This window comes from Podarcis gaigeae (assembly GCF_964106915.1).
Source record: "Podarcis gaigeae genome assembly, chromosome: 10".
Classification (NCBI taxonomy): Eukaryota; Metazoa; Chordata; class Lepidosauria; order Squamata; family Lacertidae; genus Podarcis; species Podarcis gaigeae.
In genome coordinates, this window is record NC_139686.1 from 72,698,818 (window position 1) to 72,712,786 (window position 13,969).

A 13,969-nucleotide genomic window follows, 5' to 3' on the forward strand; every position below is an offset into this window, starting at 1 on the left:
GCTGACAGGGATTTCCGACTGTCACCTTCATCTGAAATATACACAGCTTCTCCTCTCACACACATTTTTATCTCTTCATTCTGTCTCTCCAAGGAGCTGAAGGTGCCAGATGTGAAAGTTACCCCATTTTGCCCTCACAGCATTCTATGAGTTTTCTTCAGGTAAAGCAGAGATCGGCACCTGTGACCCTCTAGGTGTTGTTGGACTCCAATCCCCATTACCCAGTGCGACCAATGGGATAATGGGAGTTGTAGTTCCCCACTAAGGGATTGTGATTTGTCCACCACCACCCAGTATGCTTCACAGCTAAACAGAGATTTCAACCCAAGTCTAGCTAGCTGAGAATCATCACCACTCTGTTAATACCTGCTTCACATCGATGCAACAGAAACTAAAATCTCCAGTTTAAGTCTGAATGTCAAAACTATGCTCTACAGGGAAGGGTGATACAACCCTTTCTATAAATTAGCAGTGGCTGCAGAATTTCTGATTGCAATTTATTCTAGCAGCTGATGCTTCTACATCTCTTATTAGATGCTCATTAGAATCATAGAATTGCAAAGTTGGAAAGGACCCTGCAGGTATCCCATAAGGGAATAAACCTGCAACTTTGGAGTTTTCAGCACCACACTCTAAAAAACAGAGCTATTTAAGACACAGAGACTGATTAACTTTCAGAAACTATATACATTTGATTCTACACTGTGCAGGCAGTTACTCAAGTAAGAATTTGTACCCTGGTGCAAACAATGGCATTTGGGTCAATATTTATTTCATCAACTATGCTGAATACTAAGAACAATGTTTTTCAAAGTAATAAAGTTAAGTATGTGGCGGGAGAAACAGTTAAGATACCAGAAGAACCTCAACAATGTAAAAAAGGAAAAGGAATATGTTCAACTGTCCATGACAGGCGTGAAACAAGATGTGATTTGTTTTATCTGACCAAAACAAGGAAGTAGCTTTATTTGCAAATGCAACTGAAATTCCTTATCAAACTGAGATATGGGTTCACTTCTTTTGAATAGAAACAGCTTTGTTTCTCTTCAGCAGAAGAAACCCTCAACTGGACTATACCAGTATGCTCTCCAGTACCTCCTATGCTGCCTGTGAAAAGTCTGAATAAATATTCCCTTTATAAAAAATCCAGTTTGCTCTTCCTGCTCAGTTCCTATCTGAACTGGCTCACCCTCTCCTACATTGTAAACATGCCCACATTTCGCTGGATATCAGGAGTGGCTGTCCTGATATCCTCCTCCATTTTTTTCTGAGCACAGGAAAAGTGCTCTCTGGGAGCAAGCAAAGTGGCAACTGGTATAGGTGACTTTTTCAAATGAGTGGAGGCTCCTTTGTATTATGCCACACCTATCCTAAGAGCCATGCTGGATCAGGCCAAGGCCTGTTTCCACAGCATCCGCTGAAAACATCATTTCAGTGGCCAACCAGATACCCCTGGGAAGCCCATAAGCAGAACCCACTTGTACCTGGTATTCAGGGCATGGTGCCTCCAGCAGCACCCATGGCTAGGAGCCACTGATAACCCGACCCTCTATGAATCTGAAAATTCTGTTTTCAAGCCACTCAAGTTGGTGATCATCATTACATCATGTGCAAGGAAATTTTACAGGTTAACTATGTGTGAGCATGGAATACGGTGTAAAGTTGTGGTCGTTGCACCTCAAAAAAGGATACTGTAGAGAGAAAATTCAGAAATGGAAAACCTAAGCGACTGAGGGGCTGGAACAACTTCCTTATGAGGAAAGATTACTACAGCTTGGGCTTTCTGGTTTAGGGAAAAGGTTAAGGGGGATATGATAGTGGTGTATAAGATTGTGCAGGGGTGGCATATACCGTTTTGCCTCTTGAGGTAAAATAGGAACCCCCCCCCCCACTGCCCCCCAATGAAGGTGACAGTTGGAAGCTTCAGAGAAGACAAAAGCAACTTTGAGGTGCAACGACCAGAACTTTACACCGTATTTCAAGTTTGGGGTCACCATAGTTTTGCATAATGAAATTATGATATTGCCAAGTTTATTTTCAATCCTTGCCCTGGAATGGAATTCACATTTTTCATGCTGTCACACACTGGATCACTACATTCACATGTCTTTTAGTTAAAATAATTTTATGAGGATTGCCTCTCTTTTGACTCAAAAAGGCATGTGACCGTAACAGAACGCCTCCCAAGTTACTGGAATAACACCATCATAATCATTGGGCTCACTGCCAGGTGAACTCATAACAAAACACTCATCTACACAGTACATAAGAACTTAGGAGCTTGAGAATTGCCTTGATGGATCAGTTCAGAAGTCTTGCAAGACACTCTTGAGAAGCTCATACAAAAGTCAGGATACCATTTTTCTCTCTCCTTTATACCTTTTCTGCTTCACAAATATTTCACACTGGAATTCTATCTTTAGAGTCAATATTATTTAAGACTCAGAAATAGAATTGTTTTTTAGTGGTGCTTATATTTAGTTCTTAAATGCTCTGTACTTAGTTTCCATGGATAAAATTACAACATTGATGTGAGCTTTCAACTCTCCCCTACTCAGACATCATGGTGGTGAACAGGCGGGGGGGACGGGACGGGACAGGAGGCAGCATCTAACTATTCTATTCTTAGGTTTACAGAATGAAGTGAAAAGGCTACTCATAAGAGTATTGACACCCTAGCAGTTCCAAAAGTATAATAGGGTATTTCCAGATATCTCACCTCTCCTTTCAAAGAATAAAAGATTTCTTTCCATGGCGACTGTGGCGTTTGCCCCTAGGATGTGTCAATGAAAGGGTTAAAATGGGTGTGATGTGATTGGCCAGTGAGAATGCAAGGGGGGAGTAAAAGACCGAGTGGGAGGTTTTGAAAATCAGCTGAGGTCTGGGGGTTGACAGTTGAGGCTTGTCAGTTGGGAGTTGAGGCCTGGGGGTTGGAGAAGGAAGAGGGTGGAGTTGTATTGCGAGAGAGGGAGAGGAATTGTTAGGGAGTTAGATAGAAAGTTGGGAGTAATTCAGTTTGAAGTTGTAGGGACTAAGATTTAAGAAACTGACAAGAGAAAAATAAACTGACACCATACGCTTATTCCTGCACTTAAAAATAAACTTGATTATTTGTTTACGTTAACAACTGTCTGGACTTGATGTGTCCCCGTGAGAAGCGGGGTGGTGGCAGCAAAGAAAGCAACCGCAGTGGTGGCACAGGGTCCATAGACCGTCAAACGTCCGGGGGCCCTGTGTGATCGCCACAGCGACATTTTCCCTGGCCTAGCCAAGCATGGGGGGGGGGGGAGTTTCCTCGCTGAGCAAGTGATTCACATCTCAGCCATACATGAGCAGTTGATCACACCACACACACCCCCCCAGTTGAAAAACTCATGTCAGGAAAGGAGGAAAAGAGGCCATTTTCAAAGCTACACATAAAAGACATAAATTACTGAGGGAAAAGGTTGGGGGGGTATTTTCTTTTGTAGTTTATTCTTGCTGTTTGTAAAATATAAAAAGTGATGTTATTCATTTTGCAACAAACAAACAACACCCCCCCCCAAAAAAAAAACTGAGGAAGAAAGTCAGCTCGGAGCAGAAGTCAGAAGCAAAATTTAATAATGACTAAATATAGCCTCTAGATGTTGTTGGAATTACACCTCTCCTCAGTCACAACCAGCGTGTCCAATGCTCAGGGATGGTGGGAGTTTGAGTCCAGCAGCACATAGAGGGCACTCGGGTCTCTTGTCCGTGGTTTATACATTCAGAGCTTATTCACACTTCCCTTTCCTTTGCTCTTTCCAGGCACAGTATGTGCTTTAAAACGCCAAGTCCGAGCAGCCTATTTTGCAATGGAGCTTTCCCCACAAAAACCTGCTCTTTAAAGCTCAGTCTGAGCAAATGGCAATCCACGGATAACCTGACTTGATATTTGTTCCACCTGAGTGCTAAAGTGAGGGTTTTCAAGGAGAAAGCTCCAGGACAAAACAAAAACAAAACCCAGCACTCGGACACAGAGCTTTAAGTGTGGACCTGTGCCTGAAAAGAGCAGGGCAAAAGGTTAAGTGTCAGTGGTGGCAGCTGAACTGGGAATGAGGGCAAGAATTTATTGTGGCCTGAGGTTCCTCATTTGCAGGATGCACAGGACACAGAAGCTGTGAGAGACAGAACAGCAGGGAGAAAGAGGAGCAGCTCCAGATACCTGCCGCATTATAGAGCGTGTCATTAAGGGGGTTAAACTTAATTTTCACAAATTTCTTCAGTGAGGAGTCTTAAAAATATGTTTTTGGCTGTGAAGAATCAAAATCTGCAATTATTTTTGTGACTGGACAGCATTTAGCTGGGTAAGTCTATATTTGATTAAGAAGCACATAAACTGCTTTCAGAAAACCAAACAATTTCAATATTTCCTTCTGACAATGACAGTTAATGCTTAATAATAATAATAATAATAATAATAAAATATCAATATAAAGCAACTACAAGTACTTGGCACTCACTTTTAATTATTTCTGTGCAATTTTACACACATTTTACTTACCAAGCAATCTAAATATTAATTTAATCAAAATATATTTTAAATTCCCAAGTAATATTACAACTTTTTATTAGCACCCCTCATTTCTTGGAATATGGAAGTTGAAAAACTCAACACATTCTGTGGACCATAAAGACTTCTGTACAAAAATGTCAGTCATCACATTTGCACACTACCAGGGCACCAAAGAACTCAGGCAATGTAAGTGTCTGCATGGTGTACTGAGAGGGATGTGGGCCTCATTAGTCGCCATCTATTGCAGTGAGTTGCTCAACTGCTGAGACTGCTAGACCACCGGTGGCGGAAAACTCATTCTGAACTGGACCAGACACAGGTTAGAGTTCAACGTTGAGCCTACCAAGTGGTGATAGTGATGGTGAATAGGACCTTCTTCACCACCTCTATTGCATCTGCAGAAAACAGCAGCAGGAGACTCTTTCAGGTGGTTCGTAGTTTAACAAAACCACCTTCACCATCGGAGCCTGGTAAGGACCCCAGGATCTCCTGCAATGATTTTGCAAAGCTTTTTTTGCAGATAAAGGGCCATGTCCAGAAAGTGTTGTTGGGGGATGAGTGTTCAGACCCCATGGCCCTCACTTGTGGGGTGCCACAGGGTTCCGTCCTCTCCCCCATGCTTTTTAACATCTATATAAAGCCGCTGGGAGAGATCATCAGGAGGTTTGGGCTGGGTGTTCACCAGTATGCGGATGATACCCAGCTCTTCCTCTCTTTTAAATCAGAACCAGTGAAGGCAGTGACAAGAAATACTGGGATGGGGGGGTGGAATAACAACTCCTAGCAGTGATTGATTTATAACGCAGAACACAACTACTTTATAATATGATCATGGGCCATCCAAAAAGTATAAAACAATGCAGCTATGAATATGGAACATTCCCAAAATATAATTATAAAGGACAACTAGAATTGTCCTCAGTATCATTTGATGCTATTTCCTCTTTTGAAAAGATCTCTATCCATATTCTGCAAATAAAAAATTTTTTTTGATACTATACTATGCTATACTATATTACACACTCTGAACTGTTTAAATGTTTCTTTCCTTGTCCTTGCATCTAGCCACCACGCTTGCCATCCTCTCCTGCCACACAGCATGGCATGCCACACGTTTTGAGAACCACTGTTCTAACCAAAAGGAATGTTACATGTCAGTCAACTGAACCTTATGAAAAGTTTATTTATAAATGAAGAACTGTTTCTTTAATAATGCCTTTTCTGCAGTCCTAATCAGCAAACTTTCTTGCTGCAGTTTCAAAAGTCAAGCACACCCACTGTTTTCATGGTGCATTTTAATGAAATATCACTACATTATTTGGCTTAAAGGCAAAATTAGCCTTCTCTAATGAGATAATCTTAAGCAGCTTTTGATGAAACAACATAGCTTAGCATTCTTCACATTTGTCTTTGTGCCCTACCTCCCTACTTTAACTTTACTTTTTGAAGACCATTGGGTGGACTCAAAGATGGGTAAAGGCACCCAGTGGGGAGGTGGGGGCACTTCTTGTAAAACCAGAATGTTAAAGATGGCATTCATTAAAATGCTAACAAAAATAATTCAAGCTAAAATCAGTTTAGCCTCCTCTTCCCTATAAACCTAGAGGATCAGTTTCCACTGAAATGGAGTCTGAGCAGATATTCAATGGCATTCTGACATTTATGCTGATATGCAAAAGCTTCTAAAATGTCATTTTTGATGCCAGCTAAATAAAAAGCTGCTTAAATAAAATTAAATGACCTACATTGTTGCACACTACATCTGAAATACTGACTTTTCTCCCCAACAATTAGTCAAGAGTGGACTGGCCTTAACTCAACAGAGACCCAGACAGAGACTCATGCCTACCACAAACACAATGGCACAGAAATTTGCCAGGTAACCACTGCTTTGAATAAAAGGGGCTGACATCAAGAGCCTGAAAGGCTGTCTCCCTTTTCTTTTTTTGGAGCTTACCAAAATAAGAGGTGCCATGTTTTGCAATCCAAGGAAAATGTAAAAACAGTTTGCAAACCCACTTCTATCTCCAGTTGCAAAATTGCAGATTGGAGCTAGTTAGCAAACACAACGATGCACACATTCAAGAGCTCAGCACAGTTACCTCCAAATATTAAAGAGGAGAAGACAGAGACAGGCTCCACAAGCCACAGTTTGGATACAGAAGAAGTGAGAGAAAGACAATACATATAAACAGAAATGGGAAGACAGGGACAGATTCTAAAGAAACATTAATATGGATCCTATGTTGCAGATTGGAGGTTTAAAGATGTCATGTGTTTAAATGTATAATTATTGCTGGTAGGAACCAGAATATTCCAAAAGCAGAATTTAACTGCCATAATGTATTAGGATAGACTCGTTCATACAATGCAGAGATAATATTAGTTACTTCACACTTGTAGCCTTTGCCGGAACTCCTGCTGTTTCTGCATGCATGTGCATTGCTGCTGTCACTGTGCATTCACACATGGTCCTTTGGAATCTGTAAATGTTCTGTGAAATAAAAGGTCACACACAAGTTTGCTGGCCTGAAGCCATTCCACCTTGCTGTGAGTCTCTCAGATCTCACCAAATCAAGAAACATCAGTCTGAAGTTGGGTTTGAATGAGAAACCTTCAGCACTGTTGCTGTGGATACAGACAACATGTCTGCTGTGCCTCGGGCACTTCCATTGGTTTTCTGTCAGTTTGGGGTTTAAGTCCCAGCATTAAAAATATCACATAGAAATACTCTAAAAGAGATGCTAGCTAGAAAAAGCCTATTTGTCTTTCTGTGATTACGTTGGATCAACATTTGCTTCAATAAGTGTTTTTCTTGCTCCATATATCCCAAGCCAAAGGCTTGTCTAGTATCTATACACTCACAAATATTGCCCTTTCCTGATCTGGCCTAACAATATCCAGAAGGAGACTGGCCCTTAGGGAACATTTGTTTTTCCAAAGGGTTTGATGCTCAGAGGGGAAAGAAGGAGGATCATAAATCTGCAGTTCTACTTCTACCCAAATGGGCAACAAGCTCAACACTCTGGAAAGCAAGCCTGGTGGAACAAATGAACATGGTGGAAGCAAGGAGAGGGCTCTGGTGAACCCCAAAGACTTGGAAGAGGACTTCCGGTTCCAGTAGCGAGCATGGAAAGTCGCTCCCTTGAGCTCTCCAGAGTCTGGGGGGCTCTGGTGGAGATAATTGGGAACAGTGGGCGCGAGCATTCCACTTAATCTCTCCAATTAAGTCGGGGGGCCAAAGTGAACCCGCAGAAACCTGTTAATGCCTGCTTTGGTCTTAGATGGAGTTAGAAGACTTCACCAAGAAAAGAGGGGCAGGGGGCTGAGTTTCACCATGACTCCGTTCTTGAGAATGTCTCAATCAATAACCGAGTTTGCTACAGATCTCCTTTAATTTTGGACAATTTGGATAAGTGAAAAGGGAACCCAGCCAACTTGATGCCATCAAAAGCTGCTGGAGACTATTTGACTGTAAATTGCAGGTTTGGAAAGATGTTAATTTCTCCTACAATGGGGCTGTGGAAGAGGGCGAGGATAGACGGTTTCTACATATCATTTTCATCGCAAGGGTTCTCTGCAACTACCCTTCTCCAAGGAACGTAACTGTAAGAATTCAAGAAGAGTGGACCTTAAATGTAAGTTAACTTTGCTAGCTAAAAATTGATGGATCCTGTAGTGTGGGCAAATGAATTGTTGGGTGTTGGGTGGGCAAATCTACCTGGCTAAGCAGGGAGGAAAGGGTTATTTAAATAAAAATGTTTTTGAGGGATTATTCCCCATTCTCCCCAGATTCATGGAACAAAAAAAAGGAACAAAGACTGTGGGTTAAAGTTAGATTTAAAGATGACGGGCCAAAGCATTTGGAAAGAGAAAGTGAAGCAGTGTTTGAATCCCAGACTGCTGTAACTTTATAAAATTGAATATATCTGGCAAAGAAGAATGAATCTGGAACTGCGAAGGACAGAAGATGGCTTGTATGGAGTTGGCTTTGTGCAGAGGAGAGGAATGTATTTAGGATAATGTAGAGTTGCCATATTTCAAAAAGTGAAAATCAAGACACAAAAGTCCCCCCCCCCCCCAATGAAGTTTTAAGCTATTTTTTAGGGAAATCACCAAAAAACCAAACACTTCCGATTTTCATGGGAATAATGTTCACTTCCCGCACCTGGTATAAGGATAGAGTCAGCACGGACAGAGCAGACACCAGACACCAAAGCCTGGGAACCTGATATCACCAAGGATTGTTTTGCTGCGTAACAATGAGGATCTGGAGATCCTATGGGTTGCTGGTGTGTGGGGAGCAGGAATGCAATACTGCGGTTGAAGATGTATTGTTTACCATCATCAAGTCAGACTTTTGTGCACGTAAAATGGCAGGAGGAATAAGATGTATTTGTGGAATACTGATTTATTACTACAGTCGTACCCTGGTTTTCAAATTTTTTTTAAATATAATTTTTATTAACAAACCAATCAAATCACATTAGTTCCAAATTACAAAGCCACCATTTTTTAAAATTTTGTTGGGGGTACCCATGCTTCGAGCTCAGAAAGGGATCCAAACATCTCTCTTGCTGCTGCTTTGATGTTATAGTTCTATCCAATCTTCTCTTTGTTATTTTCCTCATTTTCTTGTTGTTGTCATATATTCCTTTCTTTGTGACCTCTGACAGTCTCCACAAGCAGGTTGAAAACAGACGTTGTTTATCCTGTGTGGATTTTCCATTCCTCCAAGAGCCATAATTCATACAGACGGACGCCATTTCCACACTTCCGAACAAAACCTTCTTAAAGTCTGCCCATTAAATCCTTGGTCCATGAGGTCATGAAGAGTCGGACACGACTAAACGACTAAACAACAACAACGTCACACTGAGTAGCAAGTAAGTGAGGGAAGAGAAACATCAAGGAAGCAGAGTGGGAAGTCAGCTTTTAAATTTGTATTAAATTTGAATTAATTTGATGATAATTTGTTAAATTTTTTGAAAAGCAATAAAAAATAATTGCCAAAAGGCCCAGAAGAGGTGGTGAATAAGAGAAATGGGGAACGAAGCCAATAAAGTCATACAAGAAAATGTCACAGGATCAGAGGAGAGACAAACGAAGTCCATAATGCAGCCTGTGCAAACTAGCCGGGGATGTTAGAAGACTCTTGGTGAGAAGCAGAAGGGCGGGCAAAAGGGATTTCCAAGAGTTCCAGGCAGGCCGGCCCAGCAAATGCTGGAGGCTGGCTCTGGGTTGAGCTGCTTACGCTACTGAACAAAAACAAATGGCCTTTGCCTTTGCGATTACAGTAGGCAGAAGGCTTAGGACCAGGCAAACATGTTTGAAAAGCTTGATGAATTCCAGAGCTGTATCTGAAGCTGTGAAATATAATTTCGGTTTTTACTATTTGCATTTTCTGCTTGGGGCACCAAAACATATTGCCCAACTGATCCACGAGCCTTTGCTTATCAAAAACTTTTATCTTGGTACAGGAGCAATTAGCCATCATTCTTGAGGCTACAAATGCAAGAGGAACACAGTTGTGTTGCAAGGAACAGTGATCTAAAATAGCAAGTAGCTTGCATAGCTAGGATTCTATGCAAACAAGGGCTGCTTATTTAAGCTACAAAACATGTATGGTGGTGATGCCCCAGCTCTGGAATACAGTCCTTCTGGAAGCATGGATGGCCATGCGACTGTTCAGAGTTCACTGTTTAATGCTGAGCTTTCCAAACATTAGTGTGTCAGCTGCAGTGTATAGATATGTTGTGTGAACGCTCCCCGTGCTCCTTATGGTGCTGGAAAGGGGTTAGTTAAACCTCCGGTTTGCTAGTAAAACTGAATTACTATGTCACAAAATGATGCATGTCTAAAAAGTGTATCACTAATATGAAAAGCCTGGAAAGCATTGGTTTAATAGAAATTTGTCCCTCCCTCCCCAACCCCAACTCTTGGTGGCTATGGCAAGACTAGTTTCTGAGGACTTGCTGGTTTTATTAGTTATATTGCTGATATTTTACTATTACTTTAACGGTATTCTGTGATTTATAATGTTGTGGCTTATTTCTTATGCCAACCGTGACAAAAAGCAGTAAATAAACACATTAAAAATATTAATAAAATGATAAACTTTCAAAATGTTTTCTGATAACATTTGACTATGAACCGTAATTCATCAACTTTGAGATACTCTAGTCATACTCACTCCATCTCCACCCACTACATGTGGGTATTTGGAGAGAAAAACGGGGACTATTACTGTTCTATCCCAATTCCCATTACTGGATAAATGCCTGAGATAATGTAGAACAGTCTCCATAGCTGATTGTACTCCCACCCTTTTAAAAGTGTGGATAAAATCTGTCTACTTCATAGTAGACTTCATACTTCATAAAAACTTCATAAAAACTGATTTATTAAGACATAAACACAATTGCAATTAACTATTATTTCAAAATTCCATTACAGTTGAATTTGTAGAAAGCCTATGTACAGAGAAAACACCACTGTGTTTAGTCCTTTTGTGGGGGCGGGGGTGTTGCTAGATGAATTGTTTCAGAATGGGTAAAGATTACCATCTGAGAATGAAATTGCTGCTGGAGTGATGAAACTCCCTTTGTGAAACGTAATCTGTTTAGCAAATGTGGAATGAGGGTGTAGGAGTGGAAACTGCTTCTTGCTTCTTAAAATCTGTTTGGGCTCCTTCCCATAGTGCTCTCCAAATAGCACATCTTCATTATGTCTTTCTCAAGCTGTCACATTTCTGTCAAAATATGCTGTATGATTAACTTGCTATTTCTGGGCAATCCCAGTTCCAAGTGTGGTGGAGAGGGAGGATTGTTTGCATATAGATGAATGGTCTAGAAATGTAAACCCTAACAGCCGGTTTTCAGGTGCTGGGCTGAAGTATTTAGGCTGCAGTCCTTATCTACGCTTACATGGGAGTGAAAGACCCCTGAACAAAAGTAGGACTTGTTTGCATAGCATCAGATGCCACAACTCATTTAGTCTGTTGCCCTGTGTTAGGACTGGCCAAGATCCTGTGGGAAGCTTTGTACTACTAGTTATCAGCCACCAACTATTAGAAACTTGACCAATTCTATTTGTTGCCTATCTGCACTTCTAATACACAAGGGAGGTTCATGCACAAGGGAGCATCATGCACATACAGAGATCTTCCACGTGAGGGGTTATCCCAGATCATCCAGGATCCCCCTTGCACAAACAGATTGTATGCATGCACACTTGTTATGTGTGAAGAGCTAATTTTCCCTGACGCAGAGACATGCATTTTTACAGGGCTGCTTGTTTCTTCAAACTGAAGAGCATTCACCAGAGCTGAAACACTCTGGTATATCTTCCCAACAGAAACTGGTCCTGTGAAAGCTGCACCCTAAACTGGTTCATATTCATAGAATCATAGAATCATAGAGTTGGAAGAGACCACAAGGGCCATCGAGTCCAACCCCCTGCCAAGCAGGAAACACCATCAGAGCACTCCTGACATATGGTTGTCAAGCCTCTGCTTAAAGACCTCCAAAGAAGGAGACTCCACCACACTCCTTGGCAGCAAATTCCACTGTCGAACAGCTCTTACTGTCAGGAAGTTCTTCCTAATGTTTAGGTGGAATCTTCTTTCTTGTAGTTTGGATCCATTGCTCCGTGTCCGCTTCTCTGGAGCAGCAGAAAACAACCTTCCTCCCTCCTCTATGTGACATCCTTTTATATATTTGAACATGGCTATCATATCACCCCTTAACCTCCTCTTCTCCAGGCCTTTGACCATTTTGGTTGCCCTCCTCTGGACATATTCAAGCCTAGTCTCACAATTAAACTACACAGAAGATCCATAACGAGCCATGTGAATTTCTGTGGGAATACACAACACACACCACAGATTCCAGATTCCAAAGAATATCAATTTTGCTTTTTTAAACACCATTTTCTAAACCTTGTGGCTGAAGACCAGCTGGGAAGTTCATGTCCCAGACACGCTGAAATCTCAGCACTGAAAGAGAAGGATGAATGGAGCTGGGAATGGAACCATGTTCACCGCATAGCACACTGCCCCTCTCAACAACAGACCAGTCAGAACAGTAAAAAGCAAATTTCAAAGAAGAAAAAATACACAACTGTGCTGAATTTGTAAGACTCAGAAAGGTTATAAGACTCAGCTTGTCTAGTGCAGCATGTAAATGCTGCAAATAACTATCCACTGTAGAAATGAGGGCTGACAATAATCTGACCCATTATGGACACTGGCTCTTGAAACCTTACAAATTACAGGGGTCGTTTGGCCTTCACAATGAAACCTGCCTCCAAATTCAATGCACATATTCATGCAATCCAGACCTGCAAGAAAAGCAAAGAAGAATCTACGTTCTGCAAGGAAACATGATGATCAAATTCTCAACATATTTGTCTTTTATTCTCTAGGATTCACAATGACACCCCTAAAGCAGCAGCACAATCAAAACAAATCATTAAAAGAACTCTTAGCCTTGTTAAAGCAAGAAAGTGCATAAAAAGCACCCTGGTGGATCAGGCCAAAGGCCCAGCTAATCCAGCACTCTGTTGTCACAGCAGCCAACCAGAACCCCATGGGAAGGCATGAGAATGTATTTGGTTTTCCCTCTTTGTACTATTGCTGACTCTTAACACTGAACCAACTCATGGCTACAGCTCCTGGTTTGTTGGAAACCCTTGAGTCTGGGCTTCTAAACCAGGCATAGGCAAACTCGGCCCTCCAGATGTTTTGGGACCACAACTCCCATCATCTCTAGCTAACAGGACCAGTAGTCAGGGATGATGGAAAGTGTAGTCTAAAAAACATCTGGAGGGGCGAGTTTGCCTATGCCTGTTCTAAACCATGGCTTAGCTCCCAGTAGGATGGCAGCAGCCAGAGTGGGAGGAGAAGCAAAGCGGCCACAATTTTCTAACTGTGCACCATCATGTGTGCTTGGTTGCACCAGCCCCTAGCACTATGTGAACCAGGCCACTGTGAATTTAAACCTGACTTCCATTACACATAATGTAGATTAAATTAGCAGAGAAAGGTTACAAATGAAAAGGAAATGCCGCTACAACAGCAGGAATCACAGTCATGAATTATCACCAGAGTCTAACCCTGTTTTGACGAATCCCTCCTAGACAAGTCAGTTAACAACTGCTGCCCAGTCGGAGAACTTACAAACTACTATGCAATTTAGCTGCAGTGATTAATTACTTAATGGTGGCTGAGCATTTTACAGATACAGTGTGCCAGGCAGCTGGCAAATACCATTAGTCAATGGTGAAATGAGATGTCTTCTCTCCCCCACATGGAAGGCAGGAATCATAAACCAAGAGATGTCCCCTCCCCTTCTTCTGCAGAAAAAGAAGTGGGAGATTTAGCAACAGAGCACACAATAATTGCCTTGCTGAGGAAGATGGTGCTGGTCATGGCCA

General features: G+C 41.7%; 1 protein-coding gene across 50 annotated transcripts in view; it reads right to left on the bottom strand.

Moving 5' to 3' along the window:
• Positions 1 to 13,969, bottom strand: part of PPFIBP1 (PPFIA binding protein 1) — a 120,932-nt gene that overhangs the window by 70,115 nt on the left and 36,848 nt on the right. For 16 of the 50 annotated variants that reach the window (XM_083701370.1, XM_083701374.1, XM_083701373.1 and 13 more), the window contains exon 1: positions 2,720 to 2,838. The exons of 25 other annotated variants lie outside the window; for them this stretch is intronic. In XM_083701370.1, the coding sequence (XP_083557496.1) occupies positions 2,720 to 2,753 (34 nt within the window). In that variant the 5' untranslated portion in view covers positions 2,754 to 2,838. Of the gene's footprint in view, positions 1 to 2,719; positions 2,840 to 13,969 lie in introns of those variants that run through there. 9 more of the 50 variants (XM_083701394.1, XM_083701351.1, XM_083701361.1 and 6 more) reach the window with 2 other exon arrangements.